The sequence below is a fragment of the Podarcis muralis genome, chromosome 2 (assembly GCF_964188315.1).
Source record: "Podarcis muralis chromosome 2, rPodMur119.hap1.1, whole genome shotgun sequence".
NCBI lineage: Eukaryota > Metazoa > Chordata > Lepidosauria > Squamata > Lacertidae > Podarcis > Podarcis muralis.
Genome location: NC_135656.1, coordinates 91,011,566 through 91,027,514, shown reverse-complemented (window position 1 = coordinate 91,027,514; position 15,949 = coordinate 91,011,566). Strand labels below are relative to the sequence as shown.

Sequence of the window (15,949 nt, the reverse complement as noted above, 5' to 3'; positions counted from 1 at the left end):
TTCCTTTACTCCTAGAAGATAATAGGCCACTGCATGCAAAGAGCTCTGTGCATATACTGGAGCCTTTGTATGCTAAATGAATTGTTGGATCAGAGCACCTGGGTGTATAGTATGTATAATAACTTGGTTTAACTAAATCATTAAAATCTCATAGTGCTATTGACTAGACTAATGAAGTATGGACAATTACTGTACGTGTTAATGATTTATATAATGCATGCACTAAAATGTGCTCAAAATGCAAGCTTTAAAATAATCTACACAGGTTTACCACGGGTTTTTAGAAGGAAAGTAAGAAAAACCTTACGCAACATTGTTGTATAATTTCCATGGACAGTCTTTCAGTCTTAAGATTAATTCTAGGGTTATATTCAGGGTTGTGTGTGAATGAAAGAAAACAGAAAGAAAAGCTACATGAGGTATAAATTAGGCAAAAGAATCAACTTTGTCCATAGCATTCTGCTTCTTTTGGTCCTTTTGGAAAGGGCAAGGAAGTTGTGTGATGCAAAGAAGGCTTGACCCCTATACACTGGAAATAATACTGATATGAGAGTTTTGCCTGGCGTTGTGTAAACCTGCCTCTCCCCACCCCCCCATCTAAAAGTGTTTTAGATTGAATCTCCCATTAACTCCAGTCAGCATGGCCAACAGGAGTTGTAGTCTGAAACATCTGGAAGGCACCAGAAGACTTGTCATTGTAGCACTAAAAGGCTGACACTCATTTTCCTTGGTAAAGGAAAGCCAAGATACCTTAGCCAGTGCCAGTTTCCTGTACATGCATGGTGCAATACATGTCATCCAAATGTAATTGCTGTGTCAGTTGCATGCAACATGGTGTACGCATTTTTGTCTTTATCTCCTTAATTTCACTCTGCTTGTTTAATGTTATTCTGTGATCTGTTGAAAGCGAGCTTTTCCTCCAGCCTGTCTGGGGGGAAAAACCATTAGTATGTCATTTGGCTCTAAAAGAAATGTGTTTCTGCAGATTTTGCTTCGACTTAGCAAGCTTTGTGTACAAGAAAGCATCTTGGTCAGGAAAAGCCGGAAGCAGCAACAGAGGTTGCTCCGAAACATGGGAGCTCACACTGTGGTCCTGGAGCTCTTACAGATCCCGTATGAGAAAGTGAGGTTTGCATGCATCAGTTACTTTACAATCCATTAACAAACCACTAAAGTGTCTTTAGATCTTCCTAAAAGTTGTCTCTTACAAGTTGCATTGAACATCAAAGGAGCAGTTGCTAAATATTCATGTCTTAAGGAATAATTCATTTGTTCTGGGTTTATTGAAGCAGTTTCATACATTAATTATTGCAAGGACAAACAAAATAGGAACTAAGGTTTATATAGTCTTTCCTGGCTGTCTCAAGGAGGCACTAGGCATAACATTACAAAGGTGCCCCCAAGGTTTCTGAGTTTCTCTTGTACAAATTCTTCATAAGTCAGCTGAGGACTTTCCAAACCTTTTTACTGTGGAAAGACAAATTGAAGCTGTATAGTTCACACAGTGGTCATTATTCTAAGTCACAGCAACAAGTTGCTTTACCTGCTTTAAATGTCCTTATAAAAGGGCAATATGCTATATCTGCTTCCAGAATGGTCAGTCAGATGAAGATAATGGAGGCACATGTTGCTGTAGTTCAGAATGGGGGGGGGGGGGAGCATATGTATTCCATTTTTAGTCTTCTAGTCCACACAAAGATAAGCATTGTGCTGGAGAAATTGAGAAGGAAGGAGATTTGTGCCTCCTTAGGCAAAGAGTCTGGACTCGTAAATTTGGGGAGGGGGGTAAAGCCAGGAGGGAAGCAAACATAGCAGCCCTACAAGTATTTTAGTTAAGCAGAAAAATAAAAATAATGCAACTAGTTCTGGCTGATATTCCAATGCATATTGTTATAGATCCTAATCCTAATCTGACACACTGCTTGAGATGTAAAGGTAAAGGCAAAGGACCCCTGACAGTTAAGTCCAGTTGTGAATGACTCTGGGGTTGCGGCGCTCATCTCGCTTTACTGACCGAGGGAGCTGACGTTTGTCCTCAGACAGTTTTTCCAGGTCATGTGGCCAGCATGACTAAGCCGCTTCTGGCGAAACCAGAGCAGCGCATGGAAACGCCATTTACCTTCCCACCAGAGCAGTACCTATTTATCTACTTGCACTTTGATGTGCTTTCGAACTGCTAGGTGGGCAGGAGCTGGGACCGAGCAATGGGAGCTTACCCTTTGTGGGGATTCAAACCGCCAACCTTCTGATCGGCAAGCCCTAGGCTCTGTGGTTTAGACCACAGTGCCACCCGCATCCCCATTTAAACATTACAGAGCCTTTAAAAACTTAATCTCTCTCTCTTCCCTCCCCCACCCTAATTTATCCCAGTTTGCAGCATGCTTTAAAAAGGGAATAGGAATACTGGTATTTTGAAATTAGAACTGAGCAGACAGGTCAGTTTGCTTAAGCACCTCGTAAATCAATTTAACTTGAATTTATTCTGGAGCACTTGTGCCTTGTAATTCCAGGCTGAAGATACAAGGATGCAGGAGATCATGAAGCTCGCCCATGCATTCCTGCAGAACTTCTGTGCTGGCAACCAACAGAACCAAGCATTGCTCCACAAGCATATAAATCTGTTTCTCAACCCTGGGGTAAGAAGTTAACTGAAAAATATAGAAGAGAATGCAAACCTTTTCCTGATTGGGGGCTGTAACCAGAGTTACTTGAGAGTGGAAATCTTGGCACTTTACAGCCTTTTCATGAGTTTTCCATATTTTCAGCAGGACTACCATTCATTAGACAGAGTGGGACAGTCATCTCAGGCAGCAAGGCTGTTCTTTAACCCCTAAACTATTTCTGCTGATCTCAGGTGCATGGAGGACAGTGTCCTTTCTCCAGTGTTGTAGTGAGATTGTGCTTCTGTATGTGGAGGGGTGGGGTGGGGGAGGAAATGCGTAATACGTTGGAAGGAATGAGATGTATTGCATTGTGTACACTAGGCCTGCACAACTTATGCTCCTTATGCACTACAACTTACAGTGCAGCCTGCCTTTTTCTTCTTCTTTCTACTGCTTTACTGGAACTGCAAAAAACAGGGAAAGTTGTAGTGTACCTGGAAGGCCACAATATATTGCTGCTAAGTTGCTTTTGGCATGGTGTTAGGCCTATTGTGGGGGTTTTCTAAGGAAAAAGAGAGTTCAAGCAGTTCAGGGACAGAGGAAAATATCCTCTAAATACTTCTGTGTCAGTATGTTCAGAATGCCTAATTTCTGAATCTTCTCTGACCAAATGCGTCTTCCATCAGCTTGCTTTCAGAAGTTTGTTTGTTAGCACTAAATCTGCTGTTCTGCTCTAATATGCATTCCCTAAAAGCTTCCAAAGTGTTGTGGTGTTGCAGGATTCACATTTTTCTCTACTACTGTCCCTTTTAATAGATCCTGGAGGCTGTAACGATGCAACATATCTTCATGAATAACTTCCAGCTTTGCAGCGAGATTAATGAGCGGGTGGTTCAACACTTTGTGCACTGTATTGAAACTCATGGACGGAATGTCCAGTACATTAAGTTCCTGCAGACAATTGTTAAGGCCGAAGGAAAGTTCATTAAGAAGTGCCAGGATATGGTCATGGCTGAGGTGAGAAGGCTGTGTATACATATTTGTGAGCATAAAATCAGCCTGAGGAAAATCCATGCAAAGAGAAACTAGTTGGTGGACAGGCACTGCTGCCTAGGTGTCAGCATTATGAAACTTCAGATTAATTGCAATGGGTTGTCTCCAACAAAGTTGGAATTGAATTATTTATTTTCTGGCGTTGCACGCAAGCCGTTACCACATAGGTGGGGAGGATGTATCTATTGCTAACTTAGAAAATATCAGAGCAGTGTACAGTAATATGTATGCAATAACACATGAAGCACAGGTTTTTTTAAAAAATAACAAAATGGTTAGCTAATCAGGAATATTTTATTAGGAAGTCTCTCCTTAAAGAAATCTGTGTGTCATCATCACCAATGTCTGGCAGCAATATGAAAGACTTTTCGATTTAACCCATCATTTCATTATATTAACTAGCTGGTTCTTTTCTGTTTACCCTCAGTCTGGTTATGGACTGCTGCTTCCGCAATTTTACTTTTGTTAAAATTGTGTACATTACATTTTAGTTGTGTATGTTTTGAAAGTTTGTAGCTTGCACCAGTCTGGTTCTTTAGTGGTGGCTTATAAATTTAGGAAATAAATAAATAAGCGATCAAAACAAACATCGTAAAGTGCTTTGTACACTGATAGAGCTGTAGAAATCATTAATCGTCAGAGAGAGATAGCATGCATGTTGGTGCATATGAAAACTTGATTACTTTACATTTTCTGTGTTTTTTATGTTTAATGGGACAATAATGCTCTTCTTTTGCCAGCTTGTCAACGCGGGGGAAGATGTCCTTGTTTTCTACAACGACAGGGCCTCTTTTCAGACACTAGTGCAGATGATGAGATCAGAACGGGACAGGATGGATGAAAACAGTGCTCTGATGTATCATATCCATTTAGTTGAGCTGTTGGCTGTTTGCACTGAGGGCAAAAATGTCTACACAGAAATCAAGTGCAATTCTCTCCTCCCTTTGGATGACATTGTTAGGGTGGTGACCCATGAGGACTGCATACCTGAGGTGAGGTTCTGTCCATCATCCGTTCTTCTTCCTCTCTCATTCATAAGTCTCATCCAGATAACTCTCTGGTCACTTCTATCTATCACTCAAATTTAAGGACCTGCTGCTCCCTGACAAGGTTTCTAAGAGGGGCTTATGTAAGTCGGCAGAAGGATTCCAAGTTAGCTCTTAAGTATAGAACTTTATAATAAATTCAAAACCTACCCATAAAACAATCGTTTTGCCGCGTTAGCGTCACTGTGGTTGTCAGTATCCCTATAATACTGGGGGAGGGGGGAATACGGAAGCAGGGTTAAATCCTGTTCACTGCAAATTATTCTTGTTATCAGCAGAACAATTAACTTCATTATTAGAGATAATTAGATGGCCAGCCATTACTAAGGTTTTCTTATCACCTGTGTTTTCCTGTCTGCAGGTTAAAATTGCCTATATAAATTTCCTAAATCATTGCTATGTAGACACAGAAGTTGAAATGAAAGAGATTTATACAAGCAATCACATGTGGAAGCTCTTTGAGAATTTCCTCGTTGACATCTGCAGGGTAAGTGTTTTCAATATTTGGAAATATTAAAAAAGCTGAGTGACACAAAACACCCATAACTGACTGCTGATCACATCACATCATATAGTTAACACTCATGAAAGTAATATCCACTGCCTTAATTTCATACATTTTCATTCATCCATGGCTATAGGATTCAATGATAATGATGATGCATGGCCATAGCTAATTATATGTATGAGCACACCTGCGCATGCCTTGCAGGCTCTTCACACAGTCAAGGTTTCTAGCACTTTAGTCCTTCTTACTCTTGGGTTGCTTCTAGCTGTAACAAAATAAAGTATGGCAAATTGAAATTAGGTGGGGGGGAATTCTTTGTTCTCTTGACTTGTCATCTCTTCGTTAGAACTTGTGGGAACTTCTGCCTTAGTTCATGTTGCTACAATGTTGTACAAATGATGCCTACAACAAAATGTTGCAGAGTTTATTCTCCCTCCTAAAATGAGTGTTTCTGTTTGGATCTTCAGCTGGCCACTCCCTTTAAGTAGACAGCATTCTGTTCTCTCCCACCTTCACAATCCAATTTCACTTTCTATTCCATGACCACAGAACACGCTCTGTCCTCAATGGGCTGTTTTCTTTTGCTGCCTCAGGTTCCCCCACTTCTTTTTGCAAACCTTGAAGTTCCCTTGAGAATTGAGATATCTCACATTTGTCAGTAGCACAATTTTTACTACAGTCCTGATATCACTCTTTATTGTCAGGAGTTTGCTGTCAGGAGTGATGTATCACTTGAGTTTATGTCTAGTACAGTCTATGGTATTTCAGAAAGTGCATATCGCAATGATATTAGCTTGCATTTGTCGGGGAATTATCATTATTATATAGGGTTTTGTTTTTGTTTTTATTCTGTTTTGTTTTAATGTGAATTGTTTTCCAGACTTGCAACAACACCAGTGACAGGAAGCATGCAGATTCTGTGTTAGAGAAGTATGTGACTGAAATAGTGATGAGTATAGTTACCACTTTCTTCAGTTCCCCATTCTCAGATCAAAGCACAACTCTGCAGGTAAGTAACCAAGAGGAATCATTTACACCCCCACACACGAAAACATATTTTGTTCTACTATTTACTATTTGCTCCACCTGTGAAGCAGAACAGCATTTGTGCATCAGACTAGAACACCAACTTGAGTTTGAAAACGGTGGTGTCTTCTGATAGTGTTTCTCTGTGGCTAACTTTACGGCAGTGAACCTTACAAAAGCAGTGAGTCCATTGCTTCGGTCTTTTCTCGTTTCCCTAAAAGTGTGGGGGTGTGGGAGCTTCCTGCTCGTCTGTAGTACTCATTTAGTAATGCTGGAGTATGGGAAAGTCCCTGAAAAACAGGAACAATTTGACACATTTCCCCTCCATACAGACTGTATGCATGTTTCCTGTGATAGCCCCAGTCCCCATGGCTGAGACATGTACTGCTGCCTATCAAGTTGAGCATTCTGTTTCCTATAGTGGGCAACCATATGCTTGTGGGAAACCGACAACCAGCCCAGGGAGGCATTAGCCTTCTCATACTGCTGTACCCAGCAACTGGTACTCAAAGGCATGCTGAGGTAGAATATTAGCCATAGTTACTAGTAGCCATTGATAACCCTCCGTGAACTTGTCTCATCCACTTTTGAAGTTGGATGGCTATCACCACATCCTGTAGCAGAAAATTCTGCCTGTTCCAAATCTCCCACTATTCACTTTGGAATCTCCAGATGGTTAAGTGGTCTATAAATAGGAAAAATGAAATTTAGCTTCATTGGATGAGCCCAGGTTCTAGTACAGTGGTACCTTGGGTTACAGACGCTTCAGGTTACAGACTCCACTAACTCAGAAATAATACCTCAGGTTAAGAACTTTGCTTCAGGATGAGAACAGAAATCGCACGGTGGCGGCAGGAGGCCCCATTAGCTAAAGTGGTACCTCAGGTTAAGAACAGTTTCAGGTTAAGAAAGGACCTCCAGAACGAATTAAGTTCTTAACCCGAGGTACCACTGTATTAATGAAAGAGGGGGTGGGGAGGACTTCTCTCTATCCATTTTCTCAACACCTTGCTCCTGGTAAACTGAGAAGCTCTACACATTGTAATATTTGGTGTGAATTTCTCTAGGCCCTTAATCACTTTGATTGTCCTTTTTTACACCTGTCCCAGCTTTATAAAAAAAGATTAGGGCCAACATAAAGTGAACATTCATGGAACGTTTATGTTGACCCGTGCCTCTTAGTCCTGAACAATGTCCCCTAGGGTGAGGCAGGGCAGATTGATGCAGAAAAATCAATATCATATTTTATGTAACAAAAATGAATCAAATAATTTAAAAAATTGCTTTATGCATGGCATAATTAATCAATATTATAACAGCAATCAAAAGAACCATTATAGTTAGAAGATAACAAGAATATAATGACTTGAGTAAAAAATGGGTTTTGTATCATTCTGCCCCACCTATGGGGCACTTTGATACAAAGTGTAAATTTTATGAGAATGGTAACTATTTACAAAAAATTAATGAAAAAACAATTTTTATTGTGAGAGATCATAATCAGCCTTACAATTTGTTACTTAAAATCTAAATAACGTATCAAAACTAACAGTGTTTCACACATATCATAGACTTTGTGGTTTTCTTAACAAAACATCAAAACTTATATTAATCTTTGCTCAAACACTTATCCATTTAAAAAAAAAACTTTGAAAAAACTTTAAAAAGTATAAGAACTCACATTAGATAGTCCAAAAATAGCAATTTTAAACAAAATGCTTATAAGAAATATTTTGTTTAAAATATTATAAGAAATATTATAAGAAAATATTATAAGAAATATTTTGTTTAAGAAGCTTATAAGAAATAAGATAATTACTTAATGTTTAGCTTCTATTGCACATTATATCCACTGAAGTCAATAGAAAAAGTACAAAGAAATGATGTTCGAGATGTGCCCTTTGAGAACTTTAGTTTTGGCAACTGCAAAACAACATCCTTGAAATCAACGCTTGCCTTATCTTCTACAATGGGGAAGACAAACATACAAGATCTTGTTTTTCCCCTGAGATACGACATTTGAAAATCGGTCATATTATATTTAGAAATGACTTTGGCCTCGTAGTAAACAACAGTTTTCTTTCTTTTCAAATTTAATGAGTAGGAAATCTCCAACATTTATATTTTCAGGATTGGGAACATCAAAATTTATATCCCCATCTTTTGGAAAACAAAATAACTAGTTTAGAGATTTCATGCAAACTTGTGTATTGGGGCACTATTGTACACTAGCGGGGCACTTTTATACGTATTAATGTGCCCAGTGTATCAAAGTGCCCCAATGGACATTTTCAAAAAACTAACACTTATTAATAAAACCACTGAACTTATTTAAAAATCACGTGTAATCCTGATTACTGAGTGGAATAACTTACCTTTGGTATTTTTAAATCTTAACTAAACAATGTAAAACAGCGTTGGAACACTTTTACATTTCACGTACTTTTCTAGTTGGCTGCACTAAAAACACACCTACACTCATCAAACACCAACAGCTAACTGGCGGGCAGCGTGGTTGCAACTGTTGCACTCACACATGTATAGACACATTTTAGTGATGTCACGACCACGAATAACGTTTCTCGAAATTGAAATGTTGCTGGTGTATCAGTGTGCCCCGTGCATCAATGTGCCCCACCTCACCCTACAGATAATCCCTCAAGACTAATGTGCAGGGGGTGGCAGAAAGCCTCATTCTTCCCCTGTCTTCCTTTGTACCATTACTTGCACGACTGACTTTTTCCTCCTTCCAGAGAGCTGTGTGGCAGCCTTGACAGCTGCTCATCGGCTCCTGTCACAATAACAGCGAATGGCTGAATTCAGTGACACTTTAATAGTAGAGGAAACTTTCCGAGTATCTGTCATTAGTCCTCTAAATAGTTTTTCATATGGTGCCTTGTGGGTGGTTTAGTATTCTCTACACCCCACCACCACCACCACCAAAGGCTTCAGTTCTCACATTTTGCAGTGGCTATTGGAAACTCATTCAAAAACCTGGCTAGGTTTATGTTTGGATTTCATTGCATTCTGGGGATTTGAGCAATACTGGCAGATTAGCAATTGGGATGCATCTGCTGGGTATATGCTGATATGCAGCTGCCACAGACACTCTGTTGTGGATCACTTTGTGCACTGGATGTAGAACCATTTCTATCTAAATCAGAAAGAATTGTGAGAGATACTGCATTTGGAGAGGTTAAATGGAATCTATTTGTCCATGCAACTATATTGGGATTGCGCCTGTGAATGGATCCCATAGAAATACAGGGACTTCTTCCACAGTTACGCCAGGAAAATCATTACTGTCCCCATGTTGAAATACAGAGGAAGATGTGATGGCTTGAAAGTCTATCCACGAGTGCTTGAGCTTAACCTGAAATAACATGGATGGCTGTATTTAAATTAACTTCTCTCTAATGTAACTGACAGTTTTAGTTCCTATGGGTAATGACTGCGTTTATTTCCTGCCCATGCTCTTTCAAAATTTCCCCCTTCTTTTCTCTAATGCTTTTTACGCACTTTCTCCATATAACAGCAATCAGTCTTTGCCAAACTAAAAGAGGTACTTTTTGGAAGCTCCTGAACTGCTTTAGTTTCTGTGTTAGTGTCACTAACCTCCATTAGCTAGTTGAGATGCTTAAGATGTAGATAATAGGCATAATAGATATTACTATTTATTAATTGGGTATTTTCTACTATTGGTAGGCTTGTCTACACATCCCTGGAAAATCTTCCTTTTGGGGTTGTTAGTCCTTGCTAAAATACAGAGCTTGAACACAATTACTACACAGTAATTATATTACTGGTTTAGGCAATGTCATTCATGGGTGAGATTTGGCACAGCAGAATTCTGATAATCTCGGGGTATCCAGCCTATCCATAGTGGGAAAATATTCCTGTATCTCTTTGTTCCACACCAGTTGCTTATGTTGCTTTCAACCCTGGAGCTAGGAATGTAGATTTTAGAAACATTTAAAATATATATCATATTTTTCTGTGTATAAGACTATATTTTTTCCTGAATTTTGAAGTTTAAAATAAGGGGTCATCTTATACACGGATAGTGCATAGTGCATTTCCTTAATTTTGAGTCCTCCCAAAATATACATGGAAAAATATGGTAAGTTGTGTTCCAGAACGATCAATATAAAAATAATTAAGGAACACTTTTAATTGTGCAATAGAGCTTTAATATTTTCTTCTTCCTTAAGTTTTAATAACGTTATAGAGCCACCTGCTGGTCAGTTGTAAATTTAATTCCTTTTTTATCTGTAAATTCTTAAAGAAAAATGTTTATTCTCTCTTTTCCTTTATAAAGTTAGCATGCGCTAAGCATGTCCTAGTTAAACCTGATCATCTAAATCAGTCGCAATCTTTTTACTGTTTTACAATGCATATGTAGCTCAGAAGCTCAATTTGGTTTTGCTTTCAAAGTGTCTTTGGACTCCTGAAGAAACCCACTAGTTTGCTTAGCATCCTGACAGACCCCTTAGTTCTCCAAATATAAGAAGAAGCTTTCGGAACTGTTCCCCTGCCTCAGACTTATGCTTGTGTGTGTGTTTGTTTCAGACTCGCCAGCCTGTATTTGTGCAGCTCTTGCAAGGTGTGTTCAGAGTGTATCACTGCAACTGGCTCATGCCCAGCCAAAAAGCATCAGTGGAAAGCTGTATCAGAGTACTTTCAGATGTAGGTAAGAAAACTGTGTGCATGCATTTAAACATAATCTATGCAACATCTGTTACTTTATATTACATCAGTGCTTATCAGAACACCTGTTGAGTGGCAGCAAAAGCACTCCAAGGTCCATCTTCTCCCCTTCCCTCCACTATTTTTATAGTGGTTCAAGTGATACTTTTTATTGAGACAATTTGTACTGATGAGCCTAGGAGCCTTTTAAGATTTACAGGCCAAGTTCTGGGCAATCTCAAATTTTACTGCCCTTAGCAATAATAGCAAGTCCAATAAAATATATAATTTGAACTGTTGTTGGTTACAAAGACAGAGATCAGGTACACAACACACATGAAATATTCAATTTCTAGTTGATTTTTGAGATGTGTCTGGTTTAGTCCCAAGGCATGTGGGACAATGTGCAAATCTGGAGTACCATCACTTAATAAAGTGGTCCTGAAGTTGCCTGGCAAGCTCTTGTCCATTTGAAAGAACAAACAGACTTTCTTACTAAACAGATAAATGAGGGATGAAATAACCATGCCCTACTTTGAATACTCTCCATATTTAGATGACACTATTTTGCCATTCTAAACCTTCTACAAATTTTTATGCATACAAGCCATGACTTTTTATTAGGCAGTTTTTGTTTTAACCTTATCACTCAGTTATCCAGGCTGACTTCTCTCTCTTGGTTACTGGTGGATGTTCTTTATAGACCAAAACAGCCCTTGCTGTTGTATGCAAAATATACGTATGTTCTGGGTACATACAAAATATTTTTCTTTGCCCTTGCTAATACTTCTGGCTTCTCATGTGCTGATTTATGTATATTAATGATGTATATATTGGTGCAATTGATTGGATTTGTCAGCAGATTCAAATAATGTCTATTTCTATTTCTATTGATTTGTCAATATTTTTTTTTAAATGACAGCTGAATTCACAAATACTTGCTCAGGAATTCATTGGATTAAATCAGCTTCATGCTGGTGTGTAAACTTTGTTGAGTAAATAACTATTTGCTGGTTCCTGAAACAGGTTTGAGGCCAAATCCATAATTGGTAAAAGCTGAATTTCATTGTGTGCTATGGATGCATGACCTGACCTGACACAGAAAGATTAGGTCAGGGGTCAGCAAACTCTTTCAGCAGGGGGCCGGTCCACTGTCTCCCAGACCTTGCGGTGGCCGGACTATATTTTGGAAAATAATATATGAACGAATTCCTATGCCCCACAAAATGAGATGCATTTTAAATAAAAGCACACATTCTACTCATATAAAAACACCAGACAGGCCCCACAAATAACCCAGAGATGCATTTTAAATAAAAGGATACGTTCTACTCATGTAAAAACACCAGGCAGGCCCCACAAATTACCCAGAGATGCATTTTAAATAAAAGGATACATTCTACTCATGTAAAAACATGCTGATTTCTGGACCGCCCGCAGGCCGGATTTAGAAGGCCATTGGGCCGGATCTGGCCCCTGGGCCTTAGTTTGCCTACCCATGGATTAGGTTCTTAAATCTAGAATTGAGAAGATGTGGAAGGAGACCTCCTCTGCTCTTCCCACAATTTTGCAAAGGTGTATATATCTGGCTGCTGTTTGCATTTTTGGTTTTGGCAAAAATATTAACATTCTCAAACTTGCTACATATGTGGTACTTGGGGTGCTTTGCCATCAGTGCAGATTCGTGCTGTTCATTCTGTATACTGAAAACTGCTTCACATCCTTAGCCTATGGTTGTTCCTGCCACAAGGTACTGCCAAGGGGCCATGCTTTTCTGTATAACTGAACCGTGTTTAATACACAGTTGTGCATATATTCTTTTTAACTTTAACATCACTCATGTAGAAGAATGAGATGGTTATAAAGCATTTTTAAGAAATTAAATCTAAGTAGAATAAAGGAACTTTAATAGCTAGAACAGTTCATTACCATGGTAATGCACAAACATGCTTGTGGACATTTACGTGCATAATAAGGTTTTAACACACTGTTCTGTTTCAGTTGATGTGTGTACTAATTGTATGGGTCTGACCAACATAGAATAAAGCAGCGCTGTTACTTCCCATGATCTGGGCTCTATGGGTCCATTAAAATAGCCTGAAATTCTAGATGCATCACACCACTGGCTCGCGTTCAACTTGCGATCAAGATACCTAGACCTGGTCTCTCCCCAGTCCTTGCAACCTTTGCTATTATTTTGTACTTAAGATGCAGGACTTTTCATTATCTCTGCTAATTCCAGTTCCAGTTCCAGCTGTTAAGATCATTTTGAATCATGATTCTGTCATCTTTGATGTTGGCTTCCCCTCCCAGCTTTGGGTCATAGGGAAATTTGATAAGCCACCCCCTATATACATCCTTGCCCAAGTCATTAAAATGTTGAACAGAATGTTCAGGGTACTGTAGTGGAGAGAACAGGTCAGAAAATCCAATTACACATGCAGCCTTTCATCTGCACAATTTTTGATCCAACCCATGCAACTATTTCATAGTGTGCTACAACAATGTGTGTGTGATTACACGGAGTGAAAAACAATATTTGTTTGTTCTACTCACAACAATTCTCCACCTCCCTCCCCTGAGGTGAACAAAATTCCTTGTTGAAACTTGCCATACTACATCTAGATTTTGTATGATCAATATGAATAAGCACCTTATGAGAAGAAAAATGTTCTGAAATGCACATTCTGTGACATACTGTTGGATCATGGAGACACTTTCATTTATCTGTTTCAGCAAAGAGCAGAGCAATTGCCATCCCGGTTGATCTGGACAGCCAAGTAAACAACCTCTTCCTGAAATCTCATAACATAGTACAAAAAACAGCAATGAACTGGAGGATGACAGCAAGGAATGCTGCTCGGAGAGATTCGGTGATGGCTGCTTCTAGGGATTACCGCAACATTATTGAGAGATTGCAGGTGCGTACATAGCACAGTGGGACAGAAAAAAATTCCAAATTTCAAAAAATATTCTATTGGGGTCTGGACTGGCAGTGACTGCACAGGAATGAGCCCTTGGGGTTCTGGTAGATAGCTTGATGAAGCTGCAAGAAGGTGAAATTCAGTGTTAGGGGTCATTGGGAAATGGATTGAAAATAAAACATAAAACTTTTTATAGAAACATATACAGTGGACGCTCGGGTCGCGAATGTGATCCGTGCGGGATGCACGTTCCCAACCCGCAGCATTCGCAACCCGCATCTGCGCATGCGCGGGTTGCGATTCGGTGCTTCTGCGCATGTGCAAAGTGTGATTTCACTCCATAGAATCAAAGAATTGTAGAATTGGAAGAGATGCCGAGAGTCATCTAGTCCAACCCCCAGCAATGCAGGAATCTCAACTAAAGCATCCATGACAGAATAATAATAATAATAATAATAATAATAATAATAATAATAATAATAATAATAATAATAATTTATTTATACCCCACCCATCTGGCGGCTTCCAACAAAATATTAAAATACAATAGTCCGTCAAACATTAAAAGCTTCCTTAAACAGGGCTGCCTTCAGATGTCTTCTAAAAGGTAGCCATCCAACTTCTGCTTAAAATCCTCATAAGACTAGAGGATAATACTGGTAATTGCTACTGGTCACATGGCTATGTTCAGTTCTCCCCTGTTGGAGGCAGTACGTTTCTATGTATCTGTTGCTGGGAGTCAAAAGCAGGAAGAGTGCTGTTGCATTCAGGTCCTGCTTGTGGACATCCCATAGACATAGTTGGCCACTGTGAGAACAGGACACTTGACTTGATGAGTCATTGGCCTGATCCAGCCAGCACTCTTCTCATATTTATTTTTTAAAGAGTTAGGATGTATTTACACGAATAAGGGAAATGGCATTAGTTGCTTGTGTAGGAGATATTCAAGACAGCATGTCTTGCTTCTGTAAGCCACACATACTTTCATTTACAGGGATGTGTCTTGCACAATGAGCATTGTATTCAGTGTAATTCAGAACCGCATAGATAGCACATTTAGAAAGCTGTGTGAAGTCCCTCCTCCCACACCACAGTCTAGAAGACACAGACCATTAAATTGGTGGGAATTGCAGCAGTGGGGATGGGGAATATTCAGGGTACCAATCAGCCACACCTTCTTCCAGGTAATCCATTACATTCCCCCACCCCAACAGACACTCTGAGTTTCATGGCGAATGAGCATGTTCATTCATGACTTCTGAAAAGTTTATTTTTTATTTCTTTTTCTAAATCTTTTTTAATATATGTACTTCCTAAAACATTTGGGTTTCCCCCCTCCCAAGCCTGCTTATAACTTCCTCTTCTGCATAGGTGGTGCTATTTGGGCTAAATAAGGATTGCCACTCAAAACTATGAGTTTCCTATTAGTATATAGGAAAAATAATTCCTTGAAGCAAATTCTTTTGCTAGATTAAAGCACTGCAAGCTTGCAATATGTTGAAAAGACCTAGCATTCTCAGTGACAAGTTCTTTTGCTAGTAAGCATCAGACTTACTCCCCTACCCTTTAAAAACATTTTTTAAAAATTATTTTTAGAATTTATTACAAATCAAACAAAATTGCTTTAATGCAATTTCTTAAAATCAGGTTTCCCGCTCCTGTTGCAGACATATGTCCATAATTCCCCCTGTTGCTGCTTCATTTCTTATTTTGTCTCCAGTTGACACCTTTTACTTGCCATTAAGCGGTTCTTCCAGCTGACCAATTTTCACCTTACAAACAGCAGCTCTGTTATGTCTTATAAATATATAATCCATTTCATGTGTGTAATCCTTCATATACATTTTGTTCCATACCTGGTGTGTTGAGAGGGTTCAGTTCTTTCTTTTGTTGTTGTTCAATTTTTTGCAGTGTTTATCTGGATGGTACAAGGTCACGTGTCATTTCTTTCCACTGTTCTCAAACTAACCTACGAACCACAGCCATAAATAACTCACAGGGTGCACCCCAGGCTTCCACCATTAAGTTCCCCTCTGGAGGTGTTTCTCGGCACACATTTAACAGCAAGGTCTTTTCTCAAATTCAGCCTCTCTTCCATATCTA

At 39.2% G+C, this 15,949-nt stretch overlaps 1 protein-coding gene across 8 annotated transcripts in view; it reads left to right on the top strand.

Annotated features, from left to right (window-relative positions):
* Positions 1 to 15,949, top strand: part of ITPR1 (inositol 1,4,5-trisphosphate receptor type 1) — a 214,982-nt gene that overhangs the window by 111,186 nt on the left and 87,847 nt on the right. For all 8 annotated transcript variants that reach the window (XM_028719343.2, XM_028719345.2, XM_028719346.2 and 5 more), the window contains 8 exons: positions 986 to 1,123; positions 2,511 to 2,636; positions 3,420 to 3,620; positions 4,397 to 4,648; positions 5,064 to 5,189; positions 6,091 to 6,219; positions 10,806 to 10,926; positions 13,659 to 13,843. In XM_028719343.2, coding sequence (XP_028575176.1) covers positions 986 to 1,123; positions 2,511 to 2,636; positions 3,420 to 3,620; positions 4,397 to 4,648; positions 5,064 to 5,189; positions 6,091 to 6,219; positions 10,806 to 10,926; positions 13,659 to 13,843 — 1,278 coding nt within the window. The remainder of the gene's footprint in view (positions 1 to 985; positions 1,124 to 2,510; positions 2,637 to 3,419; positions 3,621 to 4,396; positions 4,649 to 5,063; positions 5,190 to 6,090; positions 6,220 to 10,805; positions 10,927 to 13,658; positions 13,844 to 15,949) is intronic.